The sequence below is a fragment of the Perca flavescens genome, chromosome 10, assembly GCF_004354835.1.
Source record: "Perca flavescens isolate YP-PL-M2 chromosome 10, PFLA_1.0, whole genome shotgun sequence".
Classification (NCBI taxonomy): domain Eukaryota; kingdom Metazoa; phylum Chordata; class Actinopteri; order Perciformes; family Percidae; genus Perca; species Perca flavescens.
The window spans coordinates 27456763-27474731 of record NC_041340.1 but is presented as its reverse complement, the minus strand read 5'-3'; the positions used below and the strand labels follow the sequence as shown (position 1 = coordinate 27474731).

Below are 17969 nucleotides of genomic sequence, written 5' to 3'. Positions count from 1 at the left end.
GCGCTCCAGCTGTGTACACTGGTTGTCTCAAAAGTTGCTCACCAAATCCCATTGACATATCTACAAATTTAACACTGCCTTGCTTTTCGTCAAATGCTCACACTTAGTGGAGTATAGAATATTTTTACTAATTATTTGAATAGGTTGTAAAAGTAGGCACGATGACTACTCACCAAACATTAGTTTGTTTCATTAAAATCACGTTTTTAGAATGAGGGCGCGGTAGAAAAACATGGTTCATTTTCTTATGGACTTTGGTTCAGTATCAACTACCAACCCCATTAGGAGAGGAATTTGAATTTGTAACGCTAATGATGCTAAACTTTGTTCTGGAGATTAGGTCATACATACATCTGTTGAGTTTCAAATGACAAAATGTTACAGCAAGCAGATGAGATTGTTGTTATAATTGTTCGAGCGATTTATCCGAATCATCTACTCAGTCCTGTCAGCTTCCAGGGAGGTTAATCAACCGCGGTGGGTTGCAAATCGGATGAAGTGAGCTCCTGTTCTTAAGCTAAAATGACTTTCAACCGGTTATTATATAGGGCTGCTCTCGTCAGCAAAGGTAAGATTGTGACATAATGCCAACGAAGTCATGGTTATGGTTTTGAAACACACGTTTTATTTATCTGGCTGTTTACTACGTGAACGCCGTATTTATTTTGAAGCCTGACCTTAGCTTAGCATTCATGTAACGTTAGCACTGCAGCCACAGAGACGGGGTTCTCCCCCTAAATGTATGCTTCTTATGGCAGTGTTGCTTAGTACTTTTCAATTGTTTACCCAATTGTTTTCCAATATATTATTATACTGTTTATCTGATTTAATAGTAAGGCTTGTAAACCAAGTTGTATCCACGTTATACGAGTATCTCATATATGAAGGGGCATACACGCCAAATGTCTTTCAGAACTTGTGTAATTTAATGCTTCCCCGTTTTTTTGGAAAGCCCACCTTTGAAGGAAGACTTAATTTTAACTTTTTAGTGTGAGTTAGGGCAATTCTTTAATTCGGCTAGCTTCTAATAACTGGACAGTCCACAGTCTGCTTCCACCAAAGCATACAGTAGCGCATAGAGAGCACTCTAATATGCAGTATTATTGATATGGAATATGGCCAGGCGAATCATATGGGTTTATAATAGTGTCAATTCATTTCTACCAGGTTTGTAAGGGTTCATTCTTCTTACACTGTTATTGATGCTTACCTTCATTGCTTTTTCAAAGTACTGACTGCCCGTGCCAAGACATTTTTCATTGAAAACAGTTGTATTGTCACAGTGTATTTTTTTTTTTTTTTTTTTTTTTTTTTTTTTTTTTTGGATCCAGGTCTGTATTCACAAGCTCCAAGCCTGACACTGTCAACCCCAACTGGGTGAGGGTGGGCCTTGCCTTTGGAACATCTGCTTTCCTTTGGGGCCTGGTAAGTGACCACATCATTTCACACAGAACATTTTAATAACATATCATTTATAAATTTAGTTTATCTCTATCTCTTTGTATGGACACCAAACTCTGTTCATACACCAATCGTGCAATTTATGTCATTGGCTAACCTATCCAGAAATGTACATGTCTTCCAGCAAGATAAAAGACCCGTTTTTGAGTACTGTTACTGTATCCCAAAATGTCTTGCATTAGTTTACCCAGGAGAGGGCACCAATACGCAGCTAGCAATTTAGATCTTTGAGTTCACATGTGGGGATCAGGACAACAACTGTATACTGAATTTCAAGCAGAACAATGAAATGTTTCTTCAATAATCTTATACAAAAGTCTTAGTGAGTGAGTTTTTGATTTTATTTTTTATTTGAAGTAGGGCGTGTGATATAGTACAAAATCTTCTGTCCCAAAATAGGTCATTTCATATGTCGACAACAATATATATCAGAATATAGCATGTTTTCTGGTCATTCAATAAATCAATAGGCTACATGAAATAACCACATGGTAAAGCCTATTTTTGCATACTCCTGTGTGAATTAAATACAATTAAACAAATGAAAAGCACTGAGTATTGTCATTTTATTAAGACTTTAGTGCAAAATAAACATAAGGTACAAGGATCAGAACGTGAAACGTCTTCCAACTGACGTCTACATCGCCGTAACGCAGTTCAGCTGCTGGTTTTTCGACATTACGATATGAACCATACAGAAACATATATACAATAGACATTTTTATATCGTTTTGACACTATATATTGTCATATTGCCCAGCAAATACAAATTGTATTTATTTTTAAAACAATAAAACATACAATTTGCAACATGAACATACCCCCCCCACCACCACCCCCACCCAGACAATAATCCAGAAAACACGACACAGTAACTACAATATTCAAGGCCATGAAACAAAATAATAACAAAATAGTCCATAACCCATAAACCAAACGAACATATGTATGAATGACAACACCATAAGCCCATTATACACGTCTCTCCCTTTAGGAGCCCTCCAGAAAGCTTTGAAGAATTTAAGATTATTGCATGTAGTTGAATATGAATCTGATATAACTAGTTGGTACATTTAAATGACTTGTATCTGTCTCCCCCCCCGCAGCTATTCAAGCAGCACAGCACAGATGAACACGAGTACAAAGTGAGGAATGGCCTGGAATAACTCTTCACACTGGTATGTGAGTGTTTGTCTAGATGATACTTAAATTCAATATGGACCCAACATTCAGTAAATCTTTATTTTTTCGATTTGATACCTATATTGCCATGTAGCATGATCGAGACAGAGCGCATCGCGTTCCCCACCCCACCGGAGGGGAAAACAGTAGTGGTGTGCGATACTGCAAAATTTGGTATCGATCCGATACCAAGTAAATACAGGGCCAATATCGCCGATACAAATACAATACTTTTTAATAATTAAGGTGGATTCATCATCAAATAGCTAAATTTGATAGAATTTTCGTGTTTTTGCGATTTTTTTTTCCTTTTGGATTATTAATAAGTTCAAACCCAGGACAGAATTTTCATATGCTTGTATATATTTGCGTGCGTGCCTGCCGCTGCCAGGCCTGGCTGATTGCTTGCTTGTTTGCCCGACGCCGCTGAGTCTTGTACAACATCAAATCACAAGGGGGGGGGCAAAGTGTGCCTGCTCCACGCTGTGACAGGAGCGGCACTTGAAAGCAGCGGCAATTACACAGACAGCCAGGTCGCCTCTTTGATGAAACCACAGTGGTGCATACTGGAGAGAAACTGAAACTAAAGTATCGATGTCATTACACTGGTACTGATCAATATCAATACCACCGTTGGTATCGATATTTGGATCGATCCGCCCACCACTAGAAAACAACTCTCCGCTCTCCGTTGACTTGTATTTCGTGGGGCGTTGCTCCTCGTCAATTCGGTCAGCTAGCAAACAACAGAAAAATGCCTAAAAGCTGCTGTGTGGTGATATTCACTACCAATAGGGTAAATAACCCATACCTTTTTAGTTTTTTTATAAGCTGCCGATCCGAAAAAATGGGCTTTTTACAAAGACAAAAGTCGATACAGATGTGAGGAATCAGCAGGAAGGATGGGAAGACAGTGGGATTCTGACACTAAGTTAACGTTATGTCCGACGTCATGTTTGCAGCAAGCGTTTTGTTACCAAGTGATAATATCCAAATATCAACGTCGGACTTATCGTTAGGTTAGTTTGATGATGCGGCGTGATCCCACAGTCTCCCCATTCTTCCTGCTGATTCCTCACCTCTGTATCCACTTTTGTCTTCATAAAAGCTCAGTTTTATCATGTCGCAGCTTTTTATAAACGTACAAAAAGCAGCTTTTAGGCTTTTTTCTGTTGTTTGCTAGCAGGTGAAATTGAAGAGGAGGAACACTTCACGCAATACAAGTCAACGGAGAGTAGAGAGTTTCCCCTCTGGCGGGAGCGGGACTTACATGCGCTCTTTCTCTATTGGTATTATATCATCCAGAGTGAAGATATAAAATCTCTAAATGGATGAACAAATAAAACATGATATTCTTTCATTTCTTGTCCCGTGTAGGAGGTCGTCAGGTCCTGTCTACAGGATGCACTTGTTGGTCCGCTTCTTTTGATTTCCTCTGTTTCCGATTCCTCATTCTGAATTCTGTGTAAAATAAAAATGTATCATGTGAAATAAATAAGAGTCGTGATCATTTTGTCCATATACATTCCCAGCTGTTTCTGTGGTGTTGGTATTGATCGATATATTATTTGTGTGGAATTTATACTTCTTTATTAATAAACCAACTGTCTGAGATAGGTAGTGTATGTTTTCTGTTCCATCTTTTCCAAAATATCAGTATTTAAACTTGTTGTCATATTTGTTGGCCGTTGACTTCGAAATATACCAGAGCAGGAGGATAACTTCTTGTCAGTGTATAGTCCTTAAATGACCTCTTTTATCTTGTAGTACTGGTTAAATTGTAGTCAAGTCAACTTTAGTGTCAATTCTGCAATATGTGCCAGCTAGGCATACAGAACAATTGAAAATACGCTTATATAATTTATATGCAATAAGGACACGTACAAATATAATAAAAGATAAGTAATGTATACAAATAAGATTTAAAAAAATATATAAGTATTTAAAAATTAAAAAAGATAAGTAATGTGTACAATACAGTAATAAATTCTCAATCAGAGATCTTCAACAGTGGGTCTGGGGCGCTGATCTGGATACTGAATTTCAAGCAGAATAATGAAATGTGTGAGCGAGTCTTTGATTTTATTTTTTATTTGAAGTAGGGCGTGTGATATAGCCAAAATCTTCTATCCTAAAGTAGGTCATTTCATGTCGACAACAATATATATCAGAATATAGCATGTTTTCTGGTAATTCAATAAATCAATAGGCTACATGAAATAACCACATGGTAAAGCCTATTTTTTTTGCATACTTCTGTGTGAATTAAATACAATTTAAAAAAAGAAAAAGAAAACTGACTTATACATCGCTGTAACGCTGTTCAGCTACTGGTTTTTCAGCATTACGATATAAATGATATAGAAAAATGTATACGATAATACATTTTTATATATCGTTTTGACACTATGTGAGAGCCTGGGGAATGAAGCTGTTTGCCGGTTCGACCATATCCAACACTAGTAGTTATCGTGCATAATGTGTTTTTGTAAGCTTTGGACAGGGTCTTGTACTCAATACTGTAGGGGAGACTGGGGATGGTTGGAAGACCACCATTCCACAAATTAGGGATACGATAGGAGTGATCATTTCAGTATTTTCCTCCTTCCTACCAACTCCCCCATGGGGGTAGTCAAGGCTGGAAACGGGCACATTATGAATGTAGAAACAAAAAAACTGATTTTGATGTAAGAAAGTAGTAATTTTTTTTACCATGACTATATTTTGTTTAGTATCTACACTATTGCAGATAAAATGGTATTACTTCTATTAGATTAAATTGTAGTTTCTTAGGCAATGTGATGCATTTTTCCCCTGCACACACACACACACACACACACACAGACATTTGTTTTTGGTTAGACATAAAGATGTACAAAGATGTTCTTTAATCAGGAACATTGTAATGGTGTTTAAGTATACTGTTAAGTATGTTTTTTTCTAGTAGACAAATACACACACACACACGTCAAACAGTGTTACAGAAAGAGAGAGGGACGTTCTTTTATTTCAATAAACCTGTTTTGAACTAGAGGGAGAAAGGAAGACACCAGACTGTCCACTTTGCAATGACTGCTATGCATTTTTAAATTATAGAAAGGGGTTTCTAAGATGACACATTTTGAAACTAAACAAAGTACCTAAAATTGAGGACAACAATTATCTAAATAAGTAAGATAATTGGAGAAAAAAAAAATCCACAGCAGCAACATTATTTTGTGCCTGCCCTGAAAACACAGACTGTAAAAGCAGAGATAAATACAGGAATGAATAAGCATGAAAAAAATAACAGTGTCATTTTGTCTTTGTGTGTTGTTTGTGCGACCTTCTGGGCTTTAACGCTTCTACTGAAAAGGGTAGGGCGGAGGTCACCATGATATATGGAGGGTGATCAATGCCATACAAAGTGCAACAACACGTTTTGGGGTTGATTTTAATAAGACAAGTATGCAGTGCTGTTGTAGAAGAAAATATAGCAGGTGTAAAACTTTCTTTAGGCTACTTTGCAAGTGTATTTCTTGTATTATATAAGTATCATATAACACGCACCCGACTTAGGACCCGTGGGGACTGTTCTTTTGAGTCTTTATCACCAAGATACACATTTTCACTCAACAACACTTGGTCAGGTGCCTTTGGCATTTGTTATTGACGCCAAAAGTCTCCTTTAGCGTCATATTTAGACGCTATTGGTCGGGACTCGTAGCGTCACTTTTTGACGCTCTGGGTCAGGACTCTTAACATGACTTTTTGACGCTCTGGGTCGGGATTGTTAGCGTAACTTTTTGATGCTCTGGGTCGGGACTCTTGGCGTCACTTTTTGACGCTCTGGGTCGGGATTCTTTGTGTAACTTTTCGATGCTCTGGGTCGGGACTCTTGGCGTCACTTTCTGACGCTCTGGGTCTCTTGTCCTAGTATAATATAACACGCACCCAACTTAGGACCCGTGGGGACTGTTCTTTTGAGTCTGTATCACCAAGATACACATTTTCACTCAGCAACATGTGGTCAGGTCACAGGTGCCTTTGGCGTTTGTTATTGACGCCAAAAGTCTCCTTTAGACGCCCTTGGTCGGGACTCTTGGCGTCACTATTTGACGTTTTGGGTCGGGACTCTTGTCGTCACTTTTTGACGTTTTGGGTCGGGACTCTTGGCGTCACTATTTGACTCTCTGGGTCGGGACTCTTGGCGTCACTATTTGACGCTCTGGGTCGGGACTCTTGGCGTCATTTTTTGACGTTTTGGGTCGGGACTCTTGCTTTACTTTTGACGCAGGACTCTTTCACTTTTTGACGTTTTTGGGTCGGGACTCTTGGCGTCACTTTTTGACGGGGTCAGGACTCTTAACATGACTTTTTGACGCTCTGGGTCGGGATTCTTAGCGTAACTTTTTGACGCTCTGGGTCGGGACTCTTGGCGTCACTTTTTGACGCTCTGGGTCTCTTGTCCTAGTATCATATAACACGCACCCAACTTAGGACCCGTGGGGACTGTTCTTTTGAGTCTGTATCACCAAGATACACATTTTCACTCAGCAACACGTGGTCAGGTCATGGGTGCCTTTGGCTTGTTATTGATGCGCCAAAAGTCTCTTTTAGACGCCCCTTGGTCGGGACTCTTGCCGTCACTTTTGACGTTTTGGGTCGGGACTCTTGGCGTCCACTTTTTGACGTTTTGGGTCGGGACGCTTGCAGTCACTTTTTGACGCCCTTGGTCAGGCCTCTTGGCGTCACTATTTGACGCTCTGGGTCGGGACTCTTGCAGTCACTTTTTTACGCCCTTGGTCGGGCCTCTTGGCGTCACTTTTTGACGCTCTGGGTCGGGATTCTTAGCGTAACTTTTTGACGCTCTGGGTCGGGACTCTTGGCGTCACTTTTTGACGCTCTGGTCTCTTGTCCTAGTATCATTTAACACGCACCCAACTTAGGACCCGTGGGGACTGTTCTTTTGAGTCTGTATCACCAAGATACACATTTTCACTCAGCAACACGTGGTCAGGTCACGGGTGCCTTTGGCATTTGTTATTGACATCAAAAGTCTCCTTTAGACGCCCTTGGTCGGGACTCTTGTCGTCACTTTTTGACGTTTTGGGTCGGGACTCTTGGCGTCACTTTTTGACGTTTTGGGTCGGGACGCTTGCAGTCACTTTTTGACGCCCTTGGTCGGGCCTCTTGGCGTCACTATTTGACGCTCTGGGTCGGGACTCTTGCAGTCACTTTTTGACGCCCTTGGTCGGGCCTCTTGGCGTCACTTTTTGACGCTCTGGGTTGGGACTCTTGGCGTCACTTTTTGACGCTTTGGGTCGGGACTCTTGGCGTCACTTTTGACGTTTTTGGTCGGGACGCTCTGGGTCGGGATTTGACTTCGGGACTCTTGCAGTCACTTTTTGACGCCTTGGTCGGGACCTCTTGGCGTCACTTTTTGACGCTCTGGGTCTCTTGTTCTAGTATCATTTAACATGCTTTTGACCCAACTTTTTGACCCTGGGTCGGGACTCTTGGCGACTGTTCTTTTTGAGTCTGTATCTGTTCTTTTGAGTCTGTATACAAGATACATTTTCACTCAGCAACACGTGGTCAGGTCACAGGTGCCTTTGGCGTTTGTTATTGACATCAAAGTCTCCTTTAGACGCCCTTGGTCGGGACTCTTGCCGTCACTTTTGACGTTTTTGGTCGGGACTCTTGGCGTCACTTTTTGACGTTTTTGGGTCGGGACGCTTTTTTTGACGCCCTTGGTCGGGCCTCTTGGCGTCACTATTTGACGCTCTGGGTCGGGACTCTTGTTGTCGACGCCCTTGGTCGGGCCTTTTCACTTTTGACGCCTTTGGGACTCTTGGGCCACTTTTGACGTTTTGGGTCGGGACTCTTGGCGTCACTTTTGACGCTCTGGGTCAGGACTCTTAACATGACTTTTGACCTCGGGATTCTTTGTAACTTTTTGACGCTCTGGGTCACTCTTGGCGTTTTTTGACGCTCTGGGTCTCTTTGTCCTAGTATCATATAACACGACTTAGGACCCGTTGTTCTTTTGAGTCTGTATCACCAAGATACACATTTTCACTCAGCAACACGTGGTAAGGTCACAGGTGCCTTTGGCGTTTGTTATTGACGCCAAAAGTCTCCTTTTAAACGCCCTTGGTCGGGACTCTTGCCGTCACTTTTTGACGTTTGGGTTGGGACTCTTGGCGTCACTTTTTGACGCTTTTGGGTCGGGACTCTTGCAGTCACTTTTTGACGCCCTTGGTCGGGCCTCTTGGGTCACTATTTGACTCTTGGATCACTGCAGTCACTTTTTGACGCCCTGGTCGGGCCTCTTGGCGTCACTTTTTGACGGGGTTCTTTGGGCCACTTTTGACGTTTTGGGTCGGGACTCTTGGCGTCACTTTTTGACGCTCTGGGTCAGGACTCTGGGTGGGTCGGGACTCTTGGCGTCACTTTTTGACGCTCTGGGTCTCTTGTCCTAGTATCATATAACACGCACCCAACTTAGGACCCGTGGGGACTGTTCTTTTGAGTCTGTATCACCAAGATACACATTTTCACTCAGCAACACGTGGTCAGGTCATGGGTGCCTTTGGCGTTTGTTATTGACGCCAAAAGTCTCTTTTAGACGCCCTTGGTCGGGACTCTTGCCGTCACTTTTTGACGTTTTGGGTCGGGACTCTTGGCGTCACTTTTTGACGTTTTGGGTCGGGACGCTTGCAGTCACTTTTTGACGCCCTTGGTCGGGCCTCTTGGCGTCACTATTTGACGCTCTGGGTCGGGACTCTTGCAGTCACTTTTTTACGCCCTTGGTCGGGCCTCTTGGCGTCACTTTTTGACGCTCTGGGTCGGGATTCTTAGCGTAACTTTTTGACGCTCTGGGTCGGGACTCTTGGCGTCACTTTTTGACGCTCTGGTCTCTTGTCCTAGTATCATTTAACACGCACCCAACTTAGGACCCGTGGGGACTGTTCTTTTGAGTCTGTATCACCAAGATACACATTTTCACTCAGCAACACGTGGTCAGGTCACGGGTGCCTTTGGCATTTGTTATTGACATCAAAAGTCTCCTTTAGACGCCCTTGGTCGGGACTCTTGTCGTCACTTTTTGACGTTTTGGGTCGGGACTCTTGGCGTCACTTTTTGACGTTTTGGGTCGGGACGCTTGCAGTCACTTTTTGACGCCCTTGGTCGGGCCTCTTGGCGTCACTATTTGACGCTCTGGGTCGGGACTCTTGCAGTCACTTTTTGACGCCCTTGGTCGGGCCTCTTGGCGTCACTTTTTGACGCTCTGGGTTGGGACTCTTGGCGTCACTTTTTGACGTTTTGGGTCGGGACTCTTGGCGTCACTTTTTGACGCTCTGGGTCAGGACTCTTAACATGACTTTTTGACGCTCTGGGTCGGGATTCTTTGTGTAACTTTTTGACGCTCTGGGTCGGGACTCTTGGCGTCACTTTTTGACGCTCTGGGTCTCTTGTCCTAGTATCATATAACACGCACCCAACTTAGGACCCGTGGGGACTGTTCTTTTGAGTCTGTATCACCAAGATACACATTTTCACTCAGCAACACGTGGTAAGGTCTAGGGTGCCTTTGGCGTTTGTTATTGACGCCAAAAGTCTCCTTTAGACGCCCTTGGTCGGGACTCTTGCCGTCACTTTTTGACGTTTTGGGTCGGGACTCTTGGCGTCACTTTTTGACGTTTTGGGTCGGGACGCTTGCAGTCACTTTTTGACGCCCTTGGTCGGGCCTCTTGGCGTCACTATTTGACGCTCTGGATCGGGACTCTTGCAGTCACTTTTTGACGCCCTTGGTCGGGCCTCTTGGCGTCACTTTTTGACGCTCTGGGTCGGGACTCTTGGCGTCACTTTTTGACGTTTTGGGTCGGGACTCTTGGCGTCACTTTTTGACGCTCTGGGTCAGGACTCTTAACATGACTTTTTGACGCTCTGGGTCGGGACTCTTGGCGTCACTTTTTGACGCTCTGGGTCTCTTGTCCTAGTATCATATAACACACACCCAACTTAGGACCCGTGGGGACTGTTCTTTTGAGTCTGTATCACCAAGATACACATTTTCACTCAGCAACACGTGGTCAGGTCACGGGTGCCTTTGGCGTTTGTTATTGACGCCAAAAGTCTCCTTTAGACGCCCTTGGTTGGGACTCTTGCCGTCACTTTTTGACGTTTTGGGTCGGGACTCTTGGCGTCACTTTTTGACGTTTTGGGTCGGGACTCTTGCAGTCACTTTTTGACGCCCTTGGTCGGGCCTCTTGGCGTCACTATTTGACGCTCTGGGTCGGGACTCTTGCAGTCACTTTTTGACGCCCTTGGTCGGGCCTCTTGGCGTCACTTTTTGACGCTCTGGGTCGGGACTCTTGGCGTCACTTTTTGACGTTTTGGGTCGGGACTCTTGGCGTCACTTTTTGACACTCTGGGTTGGGACTCTTGGCGTCACTTTTTGACGTTTTCGGTCGGGACTCTTGGCGTCACTTTTTGACGCTCTGGTTTGGGATTCTTAGCGTCACTTTTTGACGCACTGGGTCTTGGCGTCACCTTTTGACGCACTGGGTCTGCAGCCATAACCTGACTCCGCCAGATGGATTGCTTCGCATTTGCTCGGCATACCCATTAAGGGAACTTTCTGTTGGAGAACATTTTGGGAAGGGGCGAAAATACTGGTTAGCTGATTGGATAAACCATCTGTCTATCACCACCTATGTTGGTGATAGACGGGCCAAATCAACCAATCAGATCAACAAAGCGTATGACGTACTAACTAACCTGACTCTGCCAGATGGATTGCTTCGCATTTACTCTGCAGTGCCGTTTTTGTTCTTCTTTCAATGAAGGAATACTTTCTAATTCGGATCAAACTTGCACGATAGCTACGCTCATCTCATCCGTGTAAGCCACCATGTTGTTTAGACTGAACAGTCGCTTCTCGTTGCGTCGAACCTAAACCTGCCTCAAAACCAACACTGATTGGTCGATCGTTTGGCGAACGGCTCCAAATGTTCTCTATCTCAAGATGCCAGACTGATCTGTGAGTGGAAAACTGGAGCTCACAAGATCAGGATGGTCTCACGAGGCTACTGCAGCCATGCCCAAAAGCATACCCTACTTTATTGTCAAAATGCCTCAATCTGTAGCTAAAGCAGAGAGCTCAACCCACAAGGTGAAAAGAGGAGCTAAATATGATGTTTTTTGAAAATTAAACCTATTCTGGTACAACCTCTAAATAAAATTATGAACCTGAAAATGAGCATAATAAGAGCATTTGAAGTACAAATTGGAAGTACTTGTAACTTTACTTGAGTCTTTTCTTTTCATGCCACTTTCTACTTCTACTCCGCTACATTTCAGAGAGAAATATTGTACTTTTTACTCCACTACATTCATCTGACAGCTTTAGTTACTAGTTACAAATTAAGATTTTTGCACACAAAACACATGTAGTTTATAAAATACGATGTTTAATTATAAATTAAACTAACCAACAATGTATAGGCCTACCAGTCCAGCTGAGATGATTAGACCATTAAACACTCAGTTGATTGACAGAACTGTTTGGATCGTTTCCATTTTCTAAAATGTGAGGATTTTTCTGCATTGAGTACTTTTAATATTCTAAGTACATTTTCCTGATGATATTTACTTACATTTACTTAAGTAACATTAAGGCAGGACTTTTACTTGTAACAGAGTATTTTTACAGTGCAGTGGTATTAGGCTACTTAATTAAGTAAAGGATCTGAATACTTCTTCCACCGCTGGCCACTCTACTCTAATGTGTTTAGCCTCCTTCTCTTCCGGGATGTTACGACTCCTCATACATGTCATCTTCCGTTTTTCCCCTCTGTGGCATTAACCACCCCTCATACTCCGGCACTGCACAACATATATTGCGCAACAGTGTGGCCTCCGCCTCCTCGCACGCTTCTCCAACCAGACTAGACCAGCCATTCATCCAGCGTTTGCTGCTCCAACTGCACTGCAGCAGCACTCCCAGCGTAGCCGTCGGAGAGCAGCGATGTTTTCTTGCAGAGCAGCCTGGCAAAGGTGTGGGCCTCTGGCTCGCAGAGCAGCCTACACTAGGTTGCCCCGGGATGGTGAGTTTCTTCAGCCTGGCGTTATAACAAAACCCAAACCTGAATGATATGTTTTTTTGTTTTTGTTTTTTTTATCATTACTTTCTGCACAATCTATGTTCTTTAAAACGTAGACGTTGTCTCACGGTCATGTGTCGCCGCTTGACTGAAATCGGTGGAATAGTACACGTTGTCCTCGTGTGCATTTCTCTGCATAGCTGCTTCTCCAAGCTTGCAGAATGGCGATGGCTGCCCACGGCCACTGAAGGTCAACGTGTTTTTTTGGCTGATCTTTGACTGAAATAATCATTGTGGTGCATTTAGGTCACTCTTATTTAAATTATGTCTTTCAGGCCATGCTTTTTCGGGGTTTCCTCATGGAGGAATGACACAGCCTACACTTGAGCTAGTTGTTATTTAATAATGACACATGTATCCACTGCTGGAGTGTTAAACGGAGCACTAGACTGCCTGATTTAAAATTCATTCCGCTGTTTGTCAGCTTGTTTCCATAGGCTGCTTTATAAATGGCATGTTACGTTTTTAAACCGGTGTTTGAACGTGGGCCGAACCGTCAATACTAGCAATAATGTTACAAATGAAGGAGCCGCACGAGGTTTTCTCTGTGAAGTTACGGCCATTGAAAGTTGGTTTTAAATATGAATGTACGCCACATGTATACATGTGTAAGTGACCTTCAGCAGGCTATGGGGAGCCTGGAAACATGGTTGCCACTGTGAGTCACGTGGTGTGCTTGTGTGACGGTATTCTAACGTAAAGAATGCACAGGCACGAGCTATACCTCTACAGCTGATAGAAACTGGCGACTCACCGCTTCTGTCTTTATCTGTGATGAGCTTACATAACTAATAGAGGAAACATTGGATACCCTAGCTGTTAGCAGATGGGAGCATATGGGCCACCCCAAGAACAAATTCCTCTGTTCTCACTACTCATCACTTGTGCTGATTCATAATCAGCACAAGTGATGTTACAAGGTTCTGTTACTTGCACCTTAAATGAATCCAGAGTCTGTCCAAAGTCCTCCATTCCGTCTAATTCAATGTTATTTATACTGTCAAATCATAGCAGATGTTATCTCAGGACATTTGACAGACTGTTTTTTGCCAGTTTGCAGATGATCTTTAACTGCGTTTTAGTTGACCAATAACCGATAAAGTTGATGAATTAAAAAGTGTTCCACTATGGCTCGGCTACAGCTCTGTCTGTCCCTCTGCTTCGGTTTCACTCACCACCGAGTCTGACTTAATCTCCCGCCCATAACACTATCTGACTATTGGATGTTGGATTTTGTAACATTCCAAAATCTTAATTTTGATATAAAGATTTTCATTTTCACTGTATATGTATATAAGTTCCATATATCGGTTATGGGTTTTATTAACTACTAATAATCAGTCTTGAAAAAACAGTATGGGTAGATCCCTAATACAGACCGCATTGGAGCATACAGCAGACCAACAAAGGTCCATTTGCAAGGCTTGCTTTTCTGGAACTTTAAACTGCGAAAAAATAAAGTGGACCTTGAGTTTTGCGTTCAATAGGTCATGTTTGGCTGAAAGATTGTAGCCAGCTCGTGTTTCGCCTCTAAATGGTCAGGTGTAGCAGCCATTACACTTTTCACTTATAGATCTAAAACTCAGTTTTTTTTTCAAGTTGTCAAACATTTTCTTTAATGTCCAGGCTGCCCCCCCCAACCCTTCTGATTTTGGTCCCGACTGCTTCGGGCAGCACCTCTTGGCTTCTGTATCATAACAATAAGCCAATGCCTAAAAAAAGATTGTAGCATGGCAAGCCTCCCTACAAGGGCTTGCCTCTGTTGTCTTGCAGCCAGGCACAACTGGGGGCCTCTAAAGAGATTACAACAAAGTAGGTAGGCATGGGCCGATTACCGGTTTCAAGGTATACCGCGGTTTGAAAAAGTCACTGTTTAAAAACCACAAACGTCTTCAACGACCTAAAGTGCAGTTTAGAAATCCCTCTCCCTGCCACGAGTGCAGTGCATTTAGAAATAAAATACATTGGCCCTCATTTGTGAACCTAACGTAGAAACCAGCGCAGATATGAGCGCAGAAATCATCTTACGACAGGCTTCACCTGTGATTTATGAAACGTTCGTATCACACCAATCCGAGCGTAAGTGGTCGTACATTGATAAATGCCGCGGCTGGAAACGATCGTAATTTAAATATCACGCCCCAATATATTCTCGGTTTTGAGGCCTCGCCCCTGCAATTTACAACATGGCGAGAAGTAATCCGGCTGAGAAGCGGCACTTTTCAGAGGTGGAGATTGAAACCCTGATATCTCAGGTTCATTTGCACTAATGTGTGTACTTTTTGGCAGCCTGAAAACTGGTATTAAAGGCTGTAGAAAGAATGCGGGATGAAAAGAGATCACCGATGCGGTCAACAGTGTTGCCGTAGTAAATCGGACTCCAGCTGAAGTTTAGCCTATTTAATTTATACATCCTTGACACATTTTCTATAGTCCTAATAGTAATATACAGGCTTATTGTAATCTCTTAGGCCTACATGGTGTACCTATATTTAAATAAACACACGGTAGCGGAGTTTATGCAGTGTTATTTTACTCGTTTTTTTTCATGAGTCAGAACGAGGCAACAGCTGAGGGAGAGTGCGTGTCCTCCGCCCCCCCCGTGCTGGATCCTGTCTCCTGACAGCAGAGGGGCTGGGAAAACAAGCCGAAATAACTCGGTCAATGGCAGAAATAAATCGTTCACGACATAGAAATGAAAACCTGAATAATAAATAAAAATGTTGTGCATCGTCATGTTTCCTGTAGCCTATGAATATCATTACCAAACATAACACTATAGGCTACCTTTTTAAAAGCGAGGAATAATAATATCCTGTCTCCTTCAGTGGGGGCTGTGCTGGACACTGCTCTCTGGGCATCGGGTCATCTGGCTAAAACAATGTTGCAGACTTTTTCTGCAGGTTATCATACCGTCAGAACCGGCCCATGCCTACAACAAAGCTGTGGCCACTGTATAGGCTACATAAAAGTCAGTAATGAGACATGTAGCCCTTCCCCAGTCCAGTGGTCCCACTTAACCAGAGGATGGTATCATAATCTAATCCTGTGACCTCTTGACCTGCGTCCCCTCCTCATGTCACGGATTTTCACCTTCTAATCCGCCCAACTCATACCTTTTTAAGACTTGAGCCGATTAGCCAGTAAAAATAACAGGGTGGCAGGGAGTTGTGTCACAGCCCTGGATACTGGATTAGTTCCTGAGAACATGGCGCGTTTAATACCCTCAACACTGTACGTGGCAAAGCTCATTGGCCTTGACTTTTACAAAAACATCTAGTTAATGTCTTTGGCTCACAGGGGACATTTGGTCAGTTGAAACAATTGGAGGCATTCATTTGTCCTGTTACTTTGACTTATCCATTTGACGTAGGGCTGTCCTCGACGGCCGACTGTGGCGTCTCCTTTGTCTGGGCCAAAAATGAGCACTGGTACACGTCGCAGAGACTACAGCTGGCGATCAAATACCACGTACGTTCTGCGCCTGCGAGAGAGGAAATAACTCTCCGTAGCAGCAGGCGGCGGTAATCTATTCATCATTCAACAAGAGAAACCGGATAACGTTGCCATGATATCCACAACAAACAGCGTTTGCTCGATCAGCGGCAGAACGGAACAGAGCCTACGGTATCTCTGCTTAACCCCCGCCGGGAAGACAGCCGACACCGGGAGATGGCTAACCAGACTGTCCTTTTCCCAGTCTGTCATCCCGTTCTCTCCGCAAAGAAGTCTCTCTGCGCAGGGACCGAATGGCCCGCCGCTGGCTCGTTAGCTAACGTTAGCTTGCTAATTTCACCAACCCAACATGCCTTTTTATAAAACACTGGTTGCAGAAAATTAGCCAAACAAAATTGTCACTCATCTGGCGATAGCACTTTGCTGTCATTCGATTTGACAAGAGCGTGTGAATTAAACATTAATTTGTTACATTTTACTAATTTAGAGGCTGGCTAGTAAGCTAGCTTGCTTGCTAAGGGGCTCATTGTTTAGCGGTGCAGAGGGCGCAGAGAGAGAGAAGTCTATTACGGTCTTTATATTAAATGTCATGGTGTAGGATATTAGTTTAATGTTAGTTTTATTTTGTAATGTGTAGGTATGTAGAGAACTTTTAAAAATGTTATTGTTGGAATAAATATGCCTACACAAGTAGTTATGTATATCTGGTTGTATGTTTGCCATCTTATGGACATAGTGTGCAAAAATAGATATTCCAATCGTTTAAACGGTGTTTTTTCTTTTCTTTTTCTTTTAAGAAACATTCGTACGTCATTCTTGACAGCTCTTTTGTGTTTTGGATTGATCGGATGAGATGGAAAAATGAAAGGAGCCTTGTGCTTCTCACAGTCGTTTGTTTTCCTCACTCTCGTTTTCAAGCTGAACAGCCAATCATACGAATTGGCTGTGGTGACGGGGAGGGACACGCCGCACAAACTAGGACTAGGACCGACAGTTAGCATGAGCGCTCTGTGTACAGTAAACACAATAAGTCTGTTACTTTATTTGACAGAAATCTATGCAGTTTCCTTTTTTGCAATTCTGATAATTTGAAAAACAAATGTATTTTATGCTAGAATAAATGAAATCCAAATTAACAAAACTGGTTTGAAAATATAATATTTAAATCACTGAGACTCAACCTGACTCTGGAGATAAAACTAAGATTAGCACTCATATTCAGGTTTATGTTCTGCTTGTTTAGCGGTTGTTTGCTAAATTGCTCTTAAACCCATTTAGAGAGGATTTTAAATGCCATTTTTATTCTCAGTTCTTACCATTTTGGTGCTGGTGATTTTCCTTTGGGGCTGGCTAAAACCTCTTTTTTGGGGGTGGGGGGAGCGCCAAGAATTCCTCTATACAGCAAAAACCATGCAAGTGCTGGCTGATTTCTGGCAATCTAAATATTTTGTTCCAAATCCAATCAGATTAGGAGGCATCATGAGCCAGTAGAGTGCCTTAGGGTGCTTTCTCACCAATCCCTTTTTACACGGACAGAGCTGAAGCTATGGGCTTGTGCAGCACATTATTCCTATTCCAACGACAGTGGGGACACATGGAGGCAAAGCAGTTGAAGTTGAACTCTGTCTTTTAAACCTAATGTATGTTTAGGTCAAAGTGAGAACATGTAATGAAGGCTCCATTAGGGAAAATCTTGAGTTATCAAGTACTTTTTTTTTT

General features: G+C 42.9%; 2 protein-coding genes across 11 annotated transcripts in view; both read left to right on the top strand.

Moving 5' to 3' along the window:
* Nucleotides 1–304: 304 nt before the first annotated feature.
* Nucleotides 305–4150, top strand: ndufc1 (NADH:ubiquinone oxidoreductase subunit C1). Its single transcript, XM_028588915.1, has 4 exons — nt 305–568; nt 1322–1425; nt 2568–2639; nt 4021–4150. The coding sequence occupies exons 1-3, from the start codon at nt 523–525 to the stop codon at nt 2625–2627; spliced, it is 210 nt and encodes a 69-aa protein (XP_028444716.1). The 5' UTR covers nt 305–522; the 3' UTR covers nt 2628–2639; nt 4021–4150.
* An 8281-nt stretch (nt 4151–12431) lies between these two features.
* The window catches only part of mgarpa (mitochondria localized glutamic acid rich protein a), a 29418-nt gene continuing 23880 nt past the window's right edge, over nt 12432–17969 (top strand). For 6 of the 10 annotated variants that reach the window (XM_028588715.1, XM_028588718.1, XM_028588716.1 and 3 more), the window contains exon 1: nt 12432–12737. In XM_028588715.1, coding sequence (XP_028444516.1) covers nt 12659–12737 — 79 coding nt within the window. In that variant the 5' untranslated portion in view covers nt 12432–12658. The remainder of the gene's footprint in view (nt 12738–17969) is intronic. The other 4 variants (XM_028588712.1, XM_028588719.1, XM_028588713.1 and 1 more) reach the window with 2 other exon arrangements.

Coding starts and splice junctions, on each gene's coding strand:
- ndufc1 (XM_028588915.1), top strand. CDS start 523: ATGACTTTCAACCGGTTATTATATAGGGCTGCTCTCGTCAGCAAAG. Junction 569..1,321: donor GGCTGCTCTCGTCAGCAAAG/GTAAGATTGTGA, acceptor TTTTTTTTTTTT/TTGGATCCAGGTCTGTATTC. Junction 1,426..2,567: donor CTGCTTTCCTTTGGGGCCTG/GTAAGTGACCAC, acceptor CCCCCCCCGCAG/CTATTCAAGCAGCACAGCAC.